This window comes from Sorex araneus, chromosome 3 (genome assembly GCF_027595985.1).
Source record: "Sorex araneus isolate mSorAra2 chromosome 3, mSorAra2.pri, whole genome shotgun sequence".
Lineage (NCBI taxonomy): Eukaryota > Metazoa > Chordata > Mammalia > Eulipotyphla > Soricidae > Sorex > Sorex araneus.
Genome location: NC_073304.1, coordinates 62,069,368 through 62,092,206, shown reverse-complemented (window position 1 = coordinate 62,092,206; position 22,839 = coordinate 62,069,368). Strand labels below are relative to the sequence as shown.

The window sequence follows — 22,839 nt, the reverse complement described above, 5'->3', positions numbered from 1 at the left end:
AAATAAAATGTAACTAGAAAATTTAAAGGTAAAAATATATTTAAATTGTAAATTACATTCTTCCATCCCTATCTCATTCTCAGCTCATGCCCCCATTACTGCCTTTGAAAGACTGACCCCAAGGTCAGACTAGTTTTCTCATTTAAAGTATCATATGAGAACAGGATACATAGACAGTACACAGAAGGGGCAAGATTATTCATTCAATACTCATCTGGTAAGAGATCACTATCCAAGATCTACAAAACACTGGTAGAACTCTACAAAAAAGAGAAAATATCCAACACCATCAAAAAATGGGAAAATTAAATGAACAGAAACTTCCTCAAAGAAGAAATACAAATGGTCAAAAGGCACATGAAAATGGAAAAATGCTCTATATCACTAATCATCAAGGAGATGCAAATCTAAACAACATGAATTACCATCTCACACCACAGAGACTGGCACACATTCAAAAGAACAAGAACCACCAAATGCTGGCACGGATGTGAGAAGAAAGGGACTCTCATTCACTGCTGGTGAGAATACTGACTGGCCCAGCCTTTTTTGGAAAACAGTATGGACATTCCTCAAGAAACTAGAAATTAAGCTTCCATATGACCCAGCAATACTGCTCCTGGGAATATACTCTAAGGACCCAAAAACACAATTCAGGAAAATCATCTTTACTCCTATATTCATTGCAGCAGTATCTACAATAGCCACAATCTGGAAACAATGCAAGCACCTGAGAACAGATGAGTAGATAAAGAAACTGGTACATCTGCACAATCAAATACTACACAGTCACTCGGAAAAATGAAGTCATGAAATTTGCTTATACATGGATAGACATGAAGAATATCATGCTGAGTGAAATAAGTCAAAGGGAGACGGACAGACAGAATAATTGCATTCATTTGTAGGATATACAGTATGAGAACAATACCCAAAAACAACAGAAACAAGGGCCAGAGGATGGGCACTTGGAAGGAAGCTTGCCACTAGAGGTCAGCAGCAGGGAGTACAATTTGGACAGTTAGAAGGATGACAATGACAATAACAATTGGAAATAATCACTCTGGGCAAGAACTGGGTACTGAAAGGAGGTAAAGTGAGATACATGATAATCCCTTCAGCAACAGTAATTTTTTGTCATTCCTCCTTCAGGAAAGTAAATATTCACTATGACAGAATATCAAAAACTATGACACATACCTGAATTACTATATATTTTAAAAGTGCTTCAAGAAAATAGCTTGTGAGATCTTCTTGCCCTTTATCTCCTGATTGTGGAGGAACAAGAGGAGTGATTTCCTCTATGGTGACTTGAGCTATTGAAAGGAAAAAAAAGAAAAGTTTGACAAAATTAAAAAGCAAATTATGAAAATAATGATTCAGCTAAAACTTAAGTACAAACTACAACAGATTCTATAGATTGAAACCTAAAAGAAATCTGAGGTCATCCTGACATTGCATTACAACAACTATAAATTTAATCAGCTGTCATTAAATTCTAACCAAGGGAACAGAACAAAAGGGATAGTTAGATATACAAGGATTAAGAGTGAATAACTGAAAAAAAAATTATCGTGGTATCTTAAAAATCACTTTAAAAGTAACCTTTCCCAGAGTCCACAGCAATAGTACCACAGGTAAGACAACTGCCTTACATACTGCCAATCCAGGTTGGGTCCTCAGCACCACATACGGTCTCCCCAAATCTTGACAGGAGAGATCTCTAAAAGCAGAGCCAGGAGTAAGCCCTGAGCACAGCTTGTTGTAACCCAAAAACAATCCCCCCCCAAAAAATGGTAACCATTACCAAAATTTCATAATTTAATGAAATCTGTAATAGTGAGCTAACTAATCAGCTAAAGGACAGTTTGATTACTCAAGGTCATGGCCAAGGCTATTCTCTAAAATAACCACTTTATTCAGGGAGTATTATTTCCCTGTCATAAAGAAAAAAATAGCATTTTAGTGCCTGGATAACAAAAAAAAAATCACAAATAAGAAACATTTTTTTTTTATCATTCAGGTATTAAAAAAATTTCTTTCAATAAACACAAATTCAAGAAAATCAGCACACAGCGAACTAATTTTCTTAAACATTTCCAAGCAGCACAACCAGAACCTAGTTAGCACAAGTGGGTACCTCAGATTTTCTCAATTAACATCCACCACATAAGTAAGCCCACAGAGACAAACTTTTCAGTTCTTTCTGAATTAAGTAAAGCACGTTTGTACTTAAATATACACCAAATTAATCTAAGGCTACAAGATGATACATGAGAAACAAAAACTTAAGAGAAATGTACAGGAGCCTCTTTGAACCACATTACTTCTGGTGATGGGCTGACATCAGGTTCATTGCTGGCCTGGAAAGAATGCCCTTGGGACTGGAGCAATAGTACAGTGGGTAGGGCGTTTGCCTTGTATGTGGCCAACCCGGGTTCGATCCCCAGCATCCCATATGGTCCCCCAGCACCAACAGCAGTGATTTCTGAGTACAGAGCCAAGAGTAATCCCTGTGCATTGCCGGGTGTGATTCCCCCCCAAAAAAGAGGTAAAAGAAATAAAAGAATGCCCCTCCCTAGAAAGGGTAAATAATTACCGTGAGAATGCTCCTTTCAGATGCAAACCAACTCATTCAGTGTCCATCACTACCATTGATGGTATAGAGCTCTCAAACTTAAGGCCACAGTTCCAGATGTAATCACCCTAGGGACAGATGTGAGGGTCCCTAGGCCTTAGAGCCTGCTGAACTATACAAACTAGGCAACCCAAGCCTGCTCCTTAATGCCCTGCAAATTCCTCCTTCCAAGGAGAATAAACCATCATTCAGTCTCTCCCACCCACACCGCCCAGCCTGCTCTGACCTAGGTTCTTCCCTACATGGGCCTTTCTTCCCAATGCAACATGGCCACTGGAAACTGTAAAATACTATTTTGGAATCACCACCCTCTCTGTCTCATCAAACCTAAATAACAAAACCTATATTTTACAGACCCAGTCTTGAGTTATCCAGCTAATGTAACTGCATTAAAAAAGATAACAACAGACTATGCAGAGAAAAATGAAGTACTACTGATAAGGTACCAAAAATCTTACTTTCTTGAAGATTGAGTGGAGGATTAATGAGGTTCTCTAAAGTCCGAGGCCCATGCTCAGATTGTGGTGCTGAAAATCCAGGGATTAAACATGAAAACATCCAGAGCTGTTCTTTGCTACAGTTATTCTGAAGTGCTTGTAACCATAATAAGAAAAGACGAACACCTTCCCGCCTGATCTAAAATAAAATTAAAATATTATATCAAAATTTTTAATGAAAGTATGTTCTTCCTTTTAACAATTAAAGTCTCTAGAATATGATTACTGAGTGATAATTTGCAAAAGAGAGGAAGGCAAGAAGAGTAATGGGGGGAGCGGGGAAGAAATATTACATTCATAGCAATGAACATGCAATTTTTCTAAATCTCAATTCAGAATTTTGAACGAGAATAAACTAGATTTATTTACAGTAAGATTACAATCATATTTTAATTTTAATGTATAATTTCCATTTATTTTACTCCTTTCCATCACCAAAGAATTCAGTATTCTTTTAGAAAAATTTGATGAAGGAAAAAATGAAATCAAATGTATATGTATTACTTTTTTCCGAAAGTTATACATATGTTACATGGCCTAGAGCGATAGCACAGCAGGTAGGGCACTTGCCTTGCACGAGGCCGACCCTGGTTCAATTCCTCTGCCCCTCTTGGAGAGCCCGGCAAGGTACCCATGGCATATTCGATATGCCAAAAACAGTAACAAGTCTCACAATGGATACGTTACTGGTGCCTGCTCGAGCAAATCGATCAACAATGGAATGACAGTGCTACAGTGCTACAGTTTTTCCTCAAAGTTATAGAAAATATATAGAATTGCACTATACCTTCAGGGAGTTTCCTGTGTGGAGTAGTTTCTTTAAAATCAACCCTGAAAAGAAAACATGATTTTAAATATTCAGATTTGATAACTTTTTCTAAATGTTGGAGTTCTCGGTCAGACTTGAAAATATCTTAAAACAAGTCCTTGGCAACCTCCAGATTAATCTTGGTGACCTTGTTGACCTTCTGGCCGTAGCTGCAACCAGAAAAGCTGATGAAAGCCACCGTTTCAATACACATCAAGTGCATTAATACATGAATTTTTCTCAGAAACAAATTGCACTTACAGTACAATAATCTACTATATATCTTTAAGTTAAAAACATCATCACTTTCTATACCATCAATAATACAAACTATAGGAAATTTACATTTAATCAAATGAACATCAATATAATCCTAATATTTCTAAATAAAATCACTTACTATGATTATTATTTTTAAAGTTGAAAATAGTTACATTCCATTTTCTTGTTAAATTATGAAATAGCTCAACTACAAATATTAAAAATAACACTAACATCCAAATGCCCACAATTCAGTCTGAACAATGCTATATACATTCCCATGTTTCTTACAATTAAAAAACTTAACCTATTAACATTATATTTAAGAATATACATATCAAAAAATCTCAAATACTAAGCCATTATAACTTCCTTCCCTCCAACATGTAACCATTATTCAAAACTTGGTAATCTATAACATATTTATAAATTCTTACAATCTATAAATCTAAGTCAAAAAAGTTTTTGTTAATTTGTTTTGGGATAGCAATAAAAAGGAAATAACAACAAGCCCCAAAATCTTGCATATAGCATCATATAAAATTATTTTATGAACTGCTTTTTATATCCAATACTAACATTAGGGGCCAGAGTGACAGTACAATGGGTAGGGCTCATTTGTCTTGCACATGGTTGACCCAGGCTTAATACCAAGCACCACATATGGTCCCCTGAGCCTAGTCAAGAGTGATCCCTGAGCACAGAACAGGGAATAAGCCCTGAGTATTGCCAGGTATAGCTGAAAATAAACAAAATCTAATACCAACATTAAATTCTGAAATTCATCCATACAAATCTACGTAGTTATAAAGTTGATTCCTTTTAACATTTGTATATTATTCCATTATATGAATATATCATTTATCTGATTTATCTTCTTTAAGTTACAATTTCTGGTTTATGTTCAAGTTTTCGCTAATTCCACGTATACTATAACAAATGTATTAGTTCATAATTCCTTGAATGAATATGAACTTTTCCACAGATTACCAATAAAGGTAATTTCCACAAAATTAACTCACTTTCAACGTTAAAATACTGGAATATTCTCTCCAAAGTCACTGAGTAACTTAAAAGGTCCACTACCAAGAGTATGAGAGTGCCATGGTACCACAATGAAATACTGGCAGATGCTCTAATATTTGTCATATGATAAATACTATTGTTTTTCTTTTATTTTTCTTAATAATACTAAAATATTTTCATTTTGGCTATTCAAAAGTTTCCTACCATATTCTTTGTATACTTTTCATATGGTTTATTTTATCTCACTTAAAGTGAGTTCTGACTTTGCTACATATAGTCAAAACCATTTACCACAAGCCCACAGCAAGCATTATTCTCAATGGGAAAAAACTGAGTCTTCCCTCTAAGATGGGGAACCAAAACAAAGCTGCCTACTCTAACCGTTTCTATTCAATATAGTACTGGAAGTACTTGCCATAGCAGTTAGGCAAGAAAAAGATCTCAAGAGAATCCAGCTAGGGAAGGAAGAGGTCAAGGTATCACTATTCACAATGAATGATACTATACTTAGAAAATCCTAATGGCTACAGAAAAGCTCCTAGAAATAATAGGTTTGTATAGTAAAGTGGCAGGTTACAAAATAAATACCCAAAAGTCCATGGCTTTCCTATATACAAATAATGAAAGAGAGGAAAGACATATTAAAAAAACAATCCCATTCACAATAGTGTCTCAGAAAATCAAGTACTTGGAATCAGCTTAACTAAAGAGGTGAAGGACCTAAACAAAGAAAACGACAAAACACTACTCCAAGAAACAAAAGAAGACACTAGGAAATGGAGACTCATCTCCTGCCCATGGGTTGGGAGGATTAACATTGTCAAAATGGCAATACTTCCAAAGCATTGTTACAGATTCAATACAGTCCCTATAAGGATACCCATGACAATTTTCAAAGAAATGGACAAAACACTACTGAAATTCGGATGGAGCAATAAACCCCTACCAACAGTTGAAGCAATCCTTGGGAAAAAGAAGATGGGTGGCATCACCTTCCCTAATTTCAAACTCTACTACAAAGTAGTAATAATTAAAACAGCATGGTATTGGAATAGAAACAGACCCACAGACCAATGGAACAGAGCTGAATATTCTTTTTTTTTTTTTTTGGCTAGTGTCTAATATTCTTTTTAAAAATTTTTTTTTAAATTTTATTGAATCACCGTGAGCTACAAGCATTCATGTTTGGGTTACAATCTCACAATGATCAAACACCCATCCCTCCACCAGTGCACATTCCCCACCACCAATATCCCGGGTATACCTCCCCTTTCCCACCCTCCCCCTGCCTCTAAGGCAGACAATATTCCCCATACTCTCTCTCTACTTTTGGGCATTATAGCTTGCAACACAGACACTGAGAAGTCATCATGTTTGGTCCATTATCTACTTTCGGCATGCATCTCCCATCCCAACTGGTTCCTCCAGCCATCATTTTCATAGTGATTCCTTCTCTATTCCATCTGCCTTCTCCCCTTTGCTCATGAAGCAGTCTTCCAGCTATGAGGCAATCCCCCTGGTCCTTGTATCTACTGTCCTTGGTTGTCAGCTTCATGTGATGCTACCCTACACTCCAAAAATGAGTGCAGTCCCCCTATGCCTGTCCCTCTCTTTCTGACTCATTTCAGTTAGCACGATATTCTCCATGTTTATCCATTTATAAGAAAATTACATGACTTCATCTCTCCTAACAGCTGCATAGTATTCCATTGCGTAGATGTACCAAAGTTTCTTTAACCAGTCATCTGTTTTAGGGCACTCGGGTTGTTTCCATATTCAGAGCTTAATATTCTTAAACACCCTCTCAAGTATATGATTACTCAATTTTTGATAAAGGAGCAAGAAATGTAAAGAGAAGCAAGGAAAGCCTCTTCAACAAGAGGTGCTAGGAAAACTGTACAGCTAAATGCAAAAACAAAAACAAAAACAAAAACAAAAACCTCAGACCTCTGTCTAATGCCAAGCACAAAAGTCAGACAAAATGGAATAAAGACCTCAGTAGCAGACCTGAATCCATAAGGTACATGGAAGGAAATGTAGACAGAACACTCCATAATATTGAAGTTAAAGGCATCTTCAAGGATGAAACACCACTGACCAAGCAAATGGAGACAAATATAAACAAATGGGACTATATTAAACTAAGAAGCTTCTGCTCCTCAAAAGAAACCATAACTAAAATACAGAAAGAGCCCACAGAATGGGAAAAATTATTTACCCAATATCCACCAGATAGGGACTTAATATCCAGGATATACCAGACACTGGTAAAACTTTACAAGAAAAAAACCTCCAACCCCATCAAAAAAATGGGGTGAAGAAACGGACAGAAACTTCTTCAAAAAAAAAATCCAAATGGCCAAAAGGCCAAAAAATGCTCTACATCTCTAATCATCAGGAAGATGCAAATCAAAATAACAATGAGGTACCATCTTACACCACAGAACCGGGCACACATCAAAAAGAGTAATGGTAACTAGTGATGGTGTGGATGAGGGAGAAAGAGACTCTCATTAATAGTTGGTGGGAATGCCAACTTGTCCAGCCTTTTTGAAAAACAATACAAACATTCCTCCAAAACCTAGAAATTGAGCTCTTATATGACCCAGCAATACCACTTCTAGGACTATATCCCAGAGATGCAAAAACAACAACAACAACAACAAAACCCCACAGTAGAAATCACATCTGCACTTGTATATTTATTGCAGTACTGTTCACAATACCTAGAATCTGAAAAAAACCTGAGTGTGACTGGTTAAAGAACATCTACACAATAGAATACTATGTAGCTGTTAGAAAAGATGAAATCATGAAATTTGCCTATCAGTGGATGGACAGGGAGAGTATCATGCTAAGTAAAATTAGTCAGAAAGAGAGGGAAAGACATGGAATGACTGCACTCATTTGTGGAATATAAAGTATCATAATATGCCAATGGAACAGGGTGGAATATCCCTACACACAACCCCAATTGTATGAACATCTAATCTTTGATAAGGGAGCAAGAAATGTGAAGTGGAGCAAAGAAAGCCTCTTCAACAAATGGTGCTGGCATAACTGGTCAACCACTTGTAAAAAAATGGGTTTAGATCTCGACCTATCACCATGCACAAAATTCAGATCAAAATGGATTAAAGACCTCAACATCAGACCACAATCCATAAGGTACATTGCAGACAAGGTTGGCAAAACTCTCCACGACATTGAAGCTATTGGTATATTCAAAGATGACATGCCACTGACCAACCAAGTGGAAACAGAGATAAACAAATGGGACTATATTAAACTAAGAAGCTTCTGCACTGCAAAAGATACAGTGACCAAAATACAAAAGACAATCTACAGAATTGGAAAGGATATTCACCCAATACCCATCAGATAAGGGGCTGATATCAAGGATATACAAGGCACTGGTTGGAATCTACAAGAAGAAAACTCCCAATCCCATCAATAACTGGGGGATGGAAATGAACAGAAATTTTCTCAAGGAAGAAATACGAATGGCAAAAAGGCACATGAAAAAATGCTCTTCATCACTAATCATCAGAGAGATGCATATCAAAACAACTATGAGATACCACCTCACACCACAGAGAATGGCACACATCCAAAAGAAAAAAAACAACCGTTGTTGGCGTGATGTGGGGAGAAAGGGACCCTTTTACACTGCTGGTGGGAATGCCGACTGGTTCAGCTGTTTTGGAAAACAGTATGGTCGCTTCCCGAAAAATTAGAAATGGAGCTCCCATTTGACCCAGCAATACCACTTCTGGGAATATATCCCGGAGAGGTAAAAAAGTACAGTCGAAATGACATCTGCACTCGAATGTTCATTGTAGCACTGTTTACAATAGCCAGAATCTGGAAAAAATCCGAGTGCCCGAGAACGGATGACTGGTTAAAGAATATATCTACACAATGAAATACTATGCTGCTGTTAGAAAAAATGAAGTCATGACCTTTGCATATAAGTGGATCAACATGGAAAGTATCATGCTAAGTGAAATGAGTCAGAAAGAGAGAGACAAGCGGTACACCAGGGTTCGATTCCCAGCATCCCATATGGTTCCCTGAGCACCGCCAGGAGTAATTCCTGGGTGCAGAGCCAGGAGTAACTCCTGTGCAGAGCCAGGTGTGACCCAAAAAGCAAAAAAAAAAAAAAAAAAAAAGCATATCACCAAAGACATGAACAATACCCACTAAAGCTCAGACAACGTCTCTAGTGACATTATGATAGGATGTTCAATGAGTGCAAAGAAATAACAGCACAGGTAGTCAGCAAAGCACAAGAAAGTCTAAGAGTCAAAATCAAAAACTACTACAATCAGAAATGACAGAAATGAAAAAAAAAAAGAAATGACAGAAAAAAACCTTAACTTTTATTGATTTATTTTCTAACAATTCCCTTTGCCATTTTTTTACATTTTGTTGGAACAAGTAATATGAAATAAATTTATTATATGCCTGCCAAAGGGGTAGGCTTGAGTGAGGGAGGGAATCTGGGAACACTGGTGGAGGGGACACTGGTGGAGAGGACATTGGTAGTGTAACTGGCACTGGAACACTGTATGCCTGAAACAACTCTACTATAAACAGCTTTGTAAATCACAGTGTCTTGATAATTTTTTTTTTTTTTTTTTTGCTTTTTGGGTCACACCCAGCAGTGCACAGGGATTACTCCTGGCTCTGCATCAGGAATTACCTCTGGCAATGTTCAGGGGACCGTATGGGATGCTGGGAATCGAACCCAGGTCAGCTACATGCAAGGCAAACACCCTACCTGCTGTGCTATTGCTCCAGCCCCTTAATAAAAATTAAAAGAAAGGACTGCACAGATAGTACAACAGATAAGACACTTTCCTTGCATGTATTCTATATGGTCCCCTGAGCACCACCAGGAGAAATGTTTGAGTGTAGAGCCAGGAGGAATCTTTGAGAACTGCTGAGGGTGTCCCCAAAAAAACTCCTCCCAAAAAATTAAAAAGAAAAAAAGAGGCCATAAAGGACAGAGATGGTCATTAATGATCAAGGGACCTTATACTCATCAAAGCTTTATACTCATAAACATATGTGCACTTATTAAACAAGATCAACAAATCCTTCATTAGGACCGACAAAAAAGGGAAACTCTCATTAATCAAATCAAAAATAAAAAGGGGAGAAGTAACAATGTTCAAAAGACTATCTGCAGGGCTGGAGTGCTAGCACAGTGGGTAGGGCGTTTGCCTTGCACGCGGCCGACCTGGGTTCAAATCCCAGCATCCCATATGGTCCCCTGAGCACCGCCAGGGGTGATTCCTGAGTGCATGACCCAGGAATGACCCCTGTGCATTTCTGGGTGTGACCCAAAAAGCAAAAAAAAAAAAAAAAAAAAGACTATCTGCAATTACTATGAAAAACTTTATGCTTGAAGAAGAAGAAGACCTAGAAGAAATTAATAAATTCTTGCAATCCAATAACCTCCCAGGACTGAGTCTGTCCACAAAATAAATACACAAAAATTGTTGCATTTCTACATGGAAACAATGACACAGAAGAGAGGTTTTTTTCCCAAAAATTGTTCCACAACTGTTACCCCCAAAATTCAAGGTATTGGGGTGCAAATAATGGGAGAGGACATGTGTACGCTTGTGGAAGGACACTGGTACTCTGATGGTTGGGTATGGAGTTGGAACCTTATATTTGTGAAACACAACTACCAGCTGTGTTATAAGTCATGTACCTAAATTTGTGAAAATAACAAAAAAACAAAGTATTACATTAATAATCAAGTTTTGGGGCAAGAGAAACAGTACAGAAGTAAGACGCTTGCCATGCATGCGTTTGCCCTGATTTGATCCCCTGCACTGCAGAGGGTGTCCGGAGGACCACCAGGAATCACTCCTGAGCACAAAGCCAGAACAGGCCCTGACCACCACCAAACATGACCCAAATAAATAAGGTATAATAAATAAAAGCAATCTGATTATCCATTAATAGAACATATGTAAAAATACTACATAGTATATCCATATAACAGGATACAATACAGCAACAAAAGGGATCTGATATACGCTATTATACATGTATGTATGTGTTTACATATACACACAAACACATTCCTCCATCAATATCCCTCCTATATTTTCAGTATTCCTTGCTTCTGTATTTGCTAATAGGGATAACTTACATATTCAAAACCCCAGTGAAGATTTTACTTGCAATTACGGATGAAGAAGCATAAGGCAAAGCCGTGGAGATGTATCCACCTCATGTAACCCAACCCTTGCCCCACTGAGTATCTGTTGGGTGCAGCGCTGGGTGTATTGCACAGCCAGCCAGAGCAATTCAAGTGGTTCCAGGCTTCTGGAGCACTGCTCAGAAGGTTCCCATGTGCTCCCAAAATAGACAGTATAAATCAATATGACTTTAAAAAGAAAAATATTTACATATAAAATAAAGCTTATAATAGTTTATCTCAAAAAAGTAGTGCATCTTAATATATTCCCCATGAGAGAATAAGAATCATTGTCATTTCTAACATCTTTGAGACATTGAACCAAAGCCAACAATTGCTTACAGGCTGACTCTTTTGTTTTTCTTTTTAATTGAGGGGTGGAGGGTGGGCAGGAGCAGGAAGATGCCTTGCAATGAGAATTCCAGAACCCTGTCATGAAACTGTGATTGTTATTGTTCAAGAGCTGAGCTCTCCAAGAGCAAGCCTCTTTCTTGGCTTAGCTCTGAACAACAGACAGTCTGTCTGGACAGACAAGTAGTCTTTCAATCCTGTCTGTTTTAATTTTCTCTTTCCTACTTCATTTCCTAAAGATGAAATACAATTAGATTACTTACCAATACTATGAAACTGCCATCGTTGATGAACTCTTTCTGGAAGAAGCTGTAAAATTTTCTAAAAATCAAAATGGAAAATAAAGTATAAAAAAAAATTAGTTCATATTTTCCAAAATGTAAAAAAAGTAAACAAAGAACCTGAATTAAGTTTTTAAGAGTAAAGATAGCACTAAAAATATAAAATAGCTTTGAGCTAATTATATAGTACTGGCACTATCTTAATACTGACATATAATGACCAATGTCTGAAAACTCCAAAAGACAACAAGCAATAATAACAAAGACTTGGAACTGAAAATTAAACTTATTTTTATAATGAAATACAATATATTTCTCCTTAGCAACTAAATACAAATGCCAGTATATTTCAAAATATTTATTTAGTATTCTTGAATTCATGCATTGTGGACATATTTGATACATTCTGAATTCTTCCCTACACTACTATTCGTATCACTTCCTCTGAGTACTTCTTTCCCCGTTTTGATAAATCAAGGGAAAATTTTAACCACAAAAAATCCATCAATATTTGCACTGAGTTTATTCATGATACCAAAAGTGTTTCTTGTAAACAATGATGGCTCATAGGCATGAGAGCAAAATCTATAAACTCTAGAGCTGTCGTTCAGATATACAGGTTTCTATTACATATATTATTTCCCAAATCTTGACTATAAATTCCTCACAAGTTACACCTGATTGAATTACAATGACTAGCTGCCTTACAGAGCTGTTGAACTATTCTCTTGGTATTCTTCTGCACACTATTTGGCTTTCTGTTACTGCTGTTCTTACTGTTATTTAAAAACAACTTAAATATTCAGGGGTGAAACACTAGACTCAACACTTTATATAGCCAGGAATAAGTCCTAAGCACCACTGGATGTTACCCAAAAATAAAAAAAATTTTGAAAAGAATACTGGTTCTACATGAGACACATAAACTTTTTAAAAATTATTTTTAATTTTATTGAATCACCATGAGATATAGTTACAAGCTTTCATATTTGAGTTACAATCACACAACGATCAAACACCCGTCCCTCCACCAGTGCACACATATTCCCTACCACCAATATCCCCAGTCTACCCCGCCTTTCCCACCCTCCCACTGCCTCCATGGCAGACAATATTCCCCATACTCTCTACTTTTGGGCATTACAGTTTGCAATAAAGATACTAAGAGGTTATCATGTTTAGTCCTTTATCTACTTTCAGCACACATCTCCCATCCTGACTGATTCCTCCAACCCTTATTTTCTTAGTGATCCCTTCTCTATTCCAGCTGCCTTCTCCCTTCCGCTCACAAGGCAGGTTTCCAACTATGGAGCAATCTTCCTGGCCCTTGTATCTACTGTCCTTGGGTGTCAGTCTCATGTTATGTTATTTTATACTCCACAAATGAGTGCAGTCCTTCTACATCTGTCCCTCTCTGACTCATTTCACTTAGCATGATACTATCCATGTCTATCCACTTATAAGCAAATTTCATGGCTTCACCTCTCCTAACAGCTGCATACTATTCCACTGGAGACACATAAACTTCTATAACGAAGTTAAACAGTAAGTATGATAACAGTAAGTACGATCCACATAGTTCTCATTTAGGAGAGAAATAAATTATACAGTGGTATCTCAATTCTTGTAATCATTCTAAAAGGAGCATTTTTTAATATTCAACAAATGAAACAGGTTAGGTAATATAGAGAATGGAAGAAACAGGGGCTGGAGAGATAGTACAGCAGCAGGTAAAGCACTTTCCTAATATGTCATCAGCACAGGTTCATCTCCCATTCCCTGAGTACCACCAGGAGTGACTACTGAGTGCAGAGCCAAGAGTAACGCCTGAGTATTGTCAACTGTGGCCCCAAAAACCAAAGGTAAAAAGAAAATGTGGAAAAACAGATTCCAACTTCAGTTTGCCTATTTCTAAAAGTTCAGTTTAAAGAGAATGATATACATAATTTATACTTTTTCATCTTCCTGCGATACGATCTTCTTTATTCTATCCCATACCAGAGGATGAGGAAAAAATTATAAAGTTCTTCATTGAGAAATACTGGTTGTGAGCCAGAGTGCCAGCATAGTGGGTAGGGCGCTTACCCTGCATGCGGCCAACCTGGGTTTGATCCCTGGCACCCCCTACCATCTCCCAAACCCACCAGGAATGATCCCTGAGTACAAAGCCAAGAATAAGTCAGCACCACTGGATGGAACCCAAAAACAAAAACAAAAATTCAAAAGAAATACTGGTTCTACATGAGACACATAAATTTTATCAGTGTGTATAATATAATCCTCATGGTTCTTGTTTAGGAAAGAAATAAATTATAGAAAATTGAAAAGATTACTTCTGAACTATTCAAACACATTCTAAATTACCACTATTAAATTACACTTTATAATTAACTCCTATAAGGTCAAAATGCAGAAGCCTATATTGTTCTTACAAAATAATATGAAAGAAAATTATATGTATGTTTTAACTATACAGAAAAAATATATAAACCCTATGTCCAATTAATAATGATTTTCTCCAGAAAAAGGAAATAATTTAAAACTTTTTTTATAATTTTCTCTGATGATGCAAGAGATTAAAACCATTTTAAGGTGCACATAGTTTAACTACTTTTATCAAAAGGTGAAAGCTGGGCCGGAGCAGTAATACAGTGGGCAGAGTACTTGTCTTGCACATGGTTCAATCCCTAGCATCCCATATGATCCCCCAAGTACTTCCAGAAGTAATTCCTGAGTGTAGAGTCAGAAGTAACTCCTGAGCATCGCTGGGTGTGGCCCAAGAACAAACAAACAAAAGATGAAAGCCCTGGGTCTGAACGATAGTAAAGCAGGGAGGGCTTTTGCCTTGCACCAACCTGACCAGGGCTCTACCTCCAGCATCCTATATGGTCTCCAGAGTACCACAAGGAATGAATCCCTGAGTGCACTGCCAGTTGTAAGTCCTGGTATAACTAGATATGGCCCCAAAACAAAACAAAAACCATAACTCTTTTTATATTACACACTGCAGTGATGCATTAATGACAAAGGCATTTCTGTTCGGGGCTGGGTGCCAACTGTGATGGAGCAAATGTTTCACAGGAAGCAAACCCTGAGTTTAATTACCAGCACTAAAAAAAAAAAGTTCTTTATTTAAGAATAAATAAAAATAATCAAAATATATAATATATAAAAGAATAAATATTTTAACAGAAAAAAATACCCTGAAAGGATTTCTATTAACTAATCAATCATCTTAGTCCCCAGAAATAGGGCATGCATATATGTCGGGAAGGAACTCTTCCCAGGAATTATCTTGCTTTCTCTGTGAATGTTTTTATTCTTTCTCTAAACATCTTTTTGAAAACAGTTCATGCAAATACTTGAAGAGGTAAAGATAAACAAATTCCCCAGGGTTAATGATTAATAAGAATTAACTGCAACTAGGGTGGAAAAATTGTACAGCAGGTAGTGTTTGCCTTGCATGAGGCTGACCGGGTTCAATCCCCAGCAGCACATATGATCCCCCAAACCCCACCAGCAGTGATCTCTGAAAGATAAGATAAAACTCTAAGCACCTCCAGGTATGGCCCCCAAACCAAACCAAACCAAACCAAAATAATAAGTAACTGCAGAACAGGCACCAACACCAGTTACTTCCACCTGGAATCTCTCTTCTCTTTAGTTTCTGGTCCAAACTCAGAGGTGCTCAGGGGCAACTCAGTCACTTCCAATAGTGCTCAGGGGCCCATGTGGCACACAGGACTGATTCTAGGCCTCCAGTATGCAAAGTATGTACTCAGTCTGTTGGCCTATCTCTCCACCTCCTCTGGAATTCTTAAAAATATTTATAAGATTTTTTTCTATTTTTTAGGCTCAAGGAGATAATTCAAAGGGAAGGAGCTCATACTTTGCACTTGGGACCCCCAGGTTCAACATTCTACACCAAAAACATTTTTAACGACAGGTCGAGCTGGAGCGATAGCACAGTGGGTAGGGCGTTTGCCTTGCAGGAGGCTGACCCGGGTTTGATTCCTCCACCCTTCTCGGAGAGCCCGGCAAGTTACTGAGAGTATCTTGCCCACAGGGTAGCCTGGCAAGCTACCCATGGTGTATTCAATATGCCAAAAACAGTAACAAGTCTCACAATGGAGACGTTACTGGTGCCCGCTTGAGCAAATCGATGAGCAATGGGATGACAGTGATACAGCTATAACTAAATCAATAGAGCAAACAGATGTAAGATTGCTTGAGCACTCAAGATACAAAGGAATAAGTTATCTTTAATCAACAGCTCAATATTCAGAAACAATCTGATTTCCAAAATTTTTACTATGCTTTTCAAGACACAAGCTCTAATCCTATCTTCAGCTTTCTAAATTCTTAGTAATGATCAGAGTACCATTACTGTTCTATTAGAAAGACAATGAAGAGCAATAAATTCTTTAAAAGGCTAGATGTGGGGCCCAGGAAGATAGTACAGAAGTTAAGATGTATGACTTACATGCAGCCAACCCCAGTTTGCAGGTGTGGCCCTGGAGGCTGTGGAGTATCTCTGAAATGGCCCGGGCACCACATCGCTCAAGAAGCACTGCATTCACCCTCACCAGATTGGCCCAGGATCACAGGACAGAGCACTCCAAGGACATGTGCTCTGCTGGGAACGCACCAACCCCTCTCCCCACCAGAAAAGCTGCCTGGATTTTGAGGAAGGAGCTCTAATGTTTATCAGAATGAGAAAAAAAGCAACTTTTTTTTTAAACAGAATATCAACTGCTAGTTGATTTTTTGCTTGTTTGTTTCTGGGTCATACTTGGTGATGCTCAAGGGTTACTCCTGGTTTTGCATTCAGAAATTACTCCTGGCAGGCTTGGGGGACCATAAGGAATGTCAGGGAATGGACCCAGGTCAGCCACTGCAAGGCTAGTGCTTGCTGTACTATGTCTCTGGTCCTATTAAGCACTGAAGACTTGTCCTACTCCAAGCCAAAGCAATATGTAACAATTTTGAAAGCATTTAAAACTATCTTAGGTATGGGAGCAATAGTACAGTGGGTAGGGCACTTGCCTTGTACGCAACCAACCCGAATAACCTCCAGCCCAGCAGGAGTGATCCCTGAGCATGAAGCCGGAATAAGCTCTGAACACGGCCTGGTGTGGACCCCACTCCTCCTCCTATTTTATACATATAAGTGTGCAAGGAAAACAATTCAAGCAGAAAATACAAGTTCCTCAGGTACATATTAACATGTGATGCCAGCATAGAAATTTGTGTTTCCCACCATCTAGTAATTTCGTTAGTAATGCTCCTCTTTGTCCCATGGTCAAGATCTAAAATGTAGTATGAAATTTTGGCAACAAAATAACCACTTCTGTTGCTAAGTATCCAATATAACATCCAAGTGTGTTACTAACACACCACAATCAACAGGATAATACAATAAATTTACTCTCTCAGGTAAAAATGTCTTGGGGTTTTCTAAAAACTATCCATTTTTGTAGACTTCCAACAAATTCAACTTTTCATTGTTTGCAACACATTGAACTTTGTGGTGTTAAATGTACAAGACAATTATATCTATAAAAGTACAAATTATAAGAAGAGATATAAAACAAAGTTAGAAATGTGAAAATTTTTTCATATTTCTTTTAGATATGAAAAATACAACTGAGCCCTTTACTTTGCTCAGGACTTACTCTTGGCTCTTCACTCAAGGATCACTCCTCACAAGTTTAGGGAACATATGCAGCGCTGGGGATCATACTGAATTGACTCCGCATAATGCCAGCATCCTACCTGGTATACTATATCTTTGGCTCCTTACAATTCATTTCTTTAAATAATGGAAGAGACACAGCAGCTTATCATACGCTTCATAATTTCAATATAACCTTTGTAATGTTCTAGGATTTTCAAAGTGAACACAGAATGGCAAATACTTACCTCAAAAATAAAAAGAATAGCATCCAATTCCTCCCTTTGAGACTTGTGACCTAAATAATTAAAAAAAAAAATTAAATATATTTTGCCTTTAATGCTTATAGCCATTTTAAAAGTTCCACTATTTCAAACACTGAATATTTTAAAATAAATTATTCTCTAGTAAAATGTAAAATATTTTAAGCGTATTTTGTTCATTAGAGACAACTTGGATAATCTTTCTCTATTTTTCAACTGAACTTAAGACTCCATTTTTTATGTTTGAAAACAAATCACAATAATGTCTCAGAACTCTTTAGTGAACTTGGAAAATGAAAATACACAAATGACTGTTCAAATATGACACTTCCCCCTTGGGCTCAGCAAAAATGGTGATGGAACAATAACTTTACCAGGAAAGAAAGCCTTCTTGGTATTAAAAATACTACTACTGACCCATAGTGTGAGTGGGGGGATAAGGGGGGGGGGAGGTCATAAGGTTGTCTGGCAGAAAGAAGTGAAATATCTCAATGTCTATGGATTTTATTAGTATGTATGATACTTATTAATTAATCAGATGGAGAGGGACAGAAAGAATACTCTTAAATGGGAAGAAACATAGTAAGGGAATAACAAACCACCAAAGGCAACAGAAGCTGATAGTGATCTACAGAAATGAATTTACTATATGGGGCATAAGGGAAGAGGAGGTGGAGGTTGAGTGGGAGCACTATCATGGAGAGTGTAGTAGTGGGATACTCTATGAAACTCTAACATAAAAAGTATTATAAATCGTGTCAAAAATAAAAATAAATATTTAACAAATAGATAAATAGGACTGATTTAACATCTTACCTTTCTGTTTAAGACTAGCTTCAATAGTCACAAAATTCTCAAAGAACACGTAGTATATATGCGAAAAATGTTGATCAAAAAACTGTTTAAGATCAATAGACTCTGCATTCTCTGAAAAAGGAAAGAAAAATATGAAGCGGTTACTATTTACATGTTAAATCCTGTTCAATAAACACTAAAGCAGCAAATTTCCTTAAAAAAAAAGTCAAAAACTGTTTCCAACATTCTATCATATTATTGAAGATATAGCTAGCTATATATATTCATATACATATGAATATTCATATATAAGTATATATATGAATCCTTGCTGACAAACTTAGCCTTCACCGGAAAAGTTGACAGAATCAGGATAATGACTGTTTTCTAAATGTAAACAGTATCTCAGAAAGATTTGTTCAAAATATTAACAACACCAAAAAAAAAAAGTCAAGTCCTATTTCAATTCTCTCATGTCTAAAAATCATCATTTCTAAAATAAAATCTAAACCACATTTATACAGTAAATAAACATGTACTTAGCAATACTGCACCCCTCCCACTGCCGTAAACAAAATTAAAAGGGCAAAATACTATAAGAGAACTAAAAGCTGCCAATAAATAATAGCTAAACTAAAAGTTTCCCTAAAAGGAATACCAGCATACATAGTAAAGAATACACAAAACTAAATATTTAACTGTATGCACAAACAAAAGTATTAGAGATACTGAAAGTGAAGAAAGTATAATGTCAATTTATAAACAAAATTACTTTCAAAAGGGGGGTGGGCCTGGGAGGGAGAAAAACTTAACAGATAACTTATAACTTGAAGACAATTTATTAGTTGTTCATGTCTGTGTATTTGTGTATGTCTATGTTGCCAGGGATCAAATGCATGCAAGGCATACACTTACCACTGAATCACAAGCCTGGCCTAGAAAAGACTTTTAAGTCTAAGAAGGACCTTAGATTTAATAGTGATGAGGTTGTAAGGGAAGTCCATTCTAGGTATATACAAATCCACAGAGTGAGGTCAACACAAAGCATGGAAGGATAAAGAAAAAAAAACTGATTTGGACTAAGCTTAAAGCAATTTGATATAAGTTAAAACAATCCTGGGGGCTGGAGCAATAGCACAGTGGGTAGGGTGTTTGCCTTGCACACGGCCAACCCAGGTTCGATTCCCAGCATCCTATGTGGCCCCCTGAGCACCACCAGGGGTAATTCCTGAGTGCGAAGCCAGGAGTAACCCCTCTGCAGTGCCGGGTGTGACCCAAAAAAGCCGAAAAAAAAAAAAAAGAATCTTTACATACTGTTACTTTATATACTTCCTATTCTCAGATGTATTCACAAAAATAATTTTTTACAATTAAAAAGTGAACTTTAGGGGCTGGAGAGATAGCACAGTGGGTAGGGCGTTTGCCTTGCATGTGGCCGACCTGGGTTCGATCCCCGGCACCCCATATGGTCCCCCAAGCACCGCCAGGAGTAATTCCTGAGTGCAAAGCCAGGAGTAACCCCTGAGCATCGCTGGGTGTGACCCAAAAAGAAAAAAAAAAGTGAACTTTAAAAAGGCAGCTGGGAAAAAAAAAATCAATGTTTGTTACAGGATATAATACTTATTGGTGCTGGGGCCGGAGCAATAGCACAGTGGGTAGGGCATTTGCTTTGCACTCGGCCGACCCGGGTTCGATCCCCAGCATCCCATATGGTCCCCCAAGCACCGCCAGGAGTGGTTCCTGAGTGCAAAGCCAGAAGTAACCCCTGAGCATCGCTGGGTGTGACCCAAAAAGCAAAAAAATAAAAAACAAACAAACAAACAAACAAATACTTATTGGTGCTTCACAGAAAATAATTACTGTAATCCTCATAGCAACACTAGGAAGCATGTCATACACCTATTTCATAGATCAGGAAATATATTTAACTTCGGTAGTAAGCACTGTCAGGATTTAAACTCCACACTATTTAAATCTAAATCTTATGCTTTTAAATCTATATATTTTTCAGCTCCAATAGTAAGAAAAATAGGAAACTAATTAATAGTAGTTATCATCTGCTTAAAAGAGGTTAAAATAGTAACAAATAACAGTTTACAGACTTTCAAAATAATATGTACAACTGAGATAAACAAGGAAGTTTCCATATTCCTAAAGAATAGTTAGAAAAACAAAATTATAAAATTAAATAAAATGGGCTACTATAATTACCTCTATAGTTCCTGAAATTAATGTTTCAAAGGCAAGTAATGTCCCAGAAGGAAGAACAAAATGAGAACAACAAAGCAAAAAAAAAATCAAAACAAAAACAAATATGAATCAACTCAAGATTTTGCCACATTATTTAGAAGCCAAGGAATTCTCTATGAATTTCCTTCCCAAACAGAATGTTAACAAAACCTGGAAACTACATTCTTGCTACTATGAAATAGTGCTTCAGAATTAGACTACTTTGCTTTTTTTGGTTCTACTTTAATCTGTAAATAAATCTATTATAAAATAATAGGTCACAAATTCACAAAACTGACACACTGGAGAAAAGTAGGGGAAAACATAAAAATGGATAAAAAGTTTTGAGGATTTCACTATAATAACAAGAAAAAAAGTGAAAAAGGAAATCTATAAGAAAGATTATGGCTAGGCTGGAGAAATAGTACAAGTATAGGATGCTTTGTCTTGCATGTGGTCAACCCGGATTCGATCCCCAGCACCCTACATGGTTCCCGAGTCTCACCAGGAGTGATTCCTGAGTGCAGAACCAGGAGTAAGCCCTGAGCACAGCCAGGTATGGCTCCCCAAAAAATGATTACACAAAGTTTTAATTTTTAAACTTCAACGCAAATTCTCATCCTTTCTAACGTGATCCTCTTTGGGGCTGGAGCGCTAGTACAGCGGGTAGGTTGTTTGTTTGCCTTGGACATGGCAGACCCGGGTTCAATCCCCCGCATCCCATATGGTCCCCTAAGCACTGCCAAGAGTAATTCCTGAGTGCAGAGACAGGAGAAACCCCTAGGTGTAGCTGGGTGACCCCCAAAAAGCAAAAAAAGAAGTGATCCCCTTAATATACTGCTGTTTTGTAAATACCTTTAATACTTTTGGTCAATAAAACTGCTAAATATACAATATTAAATAATAGTATTTTCTTCAAGATTTGGATGCCCTGTGGGGGAACTGTGGTGATGCTGGAGAGGGCGTTCCTTGGGCCATGAGTGGTCAGGGCTTTCAGCTTAAGGATCATTTTGGAAGGTGCTCAAAGGTCCATACATAACACAGAAAATTGAATCAGGGGCCAGCCAAATGTGAAGCAAGTGCCTTAATCCCTGTATTCTCTCTCTCTAACCCAAGATTTAGATCCTTTTTAGGAGCAGAAAGCATGCCTTTGAGCTTTAGTGCTTTGTGTAGTGCTGAACTGATAACTGACATTTAAAAAGAAAAAAAAAAGTGCGATGGTTCAAATTTTTCTCCTATTTTTTCAGAAAAAAAAATCATCTACTTTGCAGCTTGTGAAGTTGTATTTACTTAAGTAAATTAAGTCCTACTCCAACCACAAAGTCAGACTGCAATCTCTAAGACAGAAAAAAAATGACTCAGAATTGGGAATGACTTGGAAAAATCTCTCAGAAAAAAGTGACTCAGGAGTGGGAATGCTTTGGAAACCTTTGGGAATACTAACTTTAAGCAGCAAAAAAGGCTCCAGACTTCAATTAGTTTTTCCACAAATAAAATTCCTCAAGTGTCACATTAGGATATTTTAATAAGTAAGTTACTAGGAAATTGAATACTAGGAAATTGAAGGATTTTAAGAATCCTTCACTAAGGATTCTTACTCATTAAAAATATTTTAATGAGTAAGTTAGTAGGAAATTGAATACTAGGAAATTGAAGAATTTCCTAGTATTTGTTTGAAATAAAATACCAACAAATTTTACTTCCTTTCATTCAATTACCTTTTGTTAAACCAAAATGTAACTTCTGTGTGTATGTGACAGATCCAATCTAAGTCATTATTATGTGCAAATTATGCA

The 22,839-nt window shown here is 37.2% G+C and overlaps 1 protein-coding gene across 6 annotated transcripts in view; it reads right to left on the bottom strand.

Annotated features, from left to right (window-relative positions):
* The window catches only part of RALGAPA1 (Ral GTPase activating protein catalytic subunit alpha 1), a 211,789-nt gene that overhangs the window by 169,341 nt on the left and 19,609 nt on the right, over positions 1 to 22,839 (bottom strand). For all 6 annotated transcript variants that reach the window (XM_055130478.1, XM_055130481.1, XM_055130482.1 and 3 more), the window contains exons 2-7: positions 18,836 to 18,946; positions 18,005 to 18,054; positions 12,065 to 12,122; positions 3,923 to 3,966; positions 3,097 to 3,274; positions 1,201 to 1,316 (exon numbers count right to left, since the gene is read on the bottom strand). In XM_055130478.1, the coding sequence (XP_054986453.1) occupies positions 1,201 to 1,316; positions 3,097 to 3,274; positions 3,923 to 3,966; positions 12,065 to 12,122; positions 18,005 to 18,054; positions 18,836 to 18,946 (557 nt within the window). The remainder of the gene's footprint in view (positions 1 to 1,200; positions 1,317 to 3,096; positions 3,275 to 3,922; positions 3,967 to 12,064; positions 12,123 to 18,004; positions 18,055 to 18,835; positions 18,947 to 22,839) is intronic.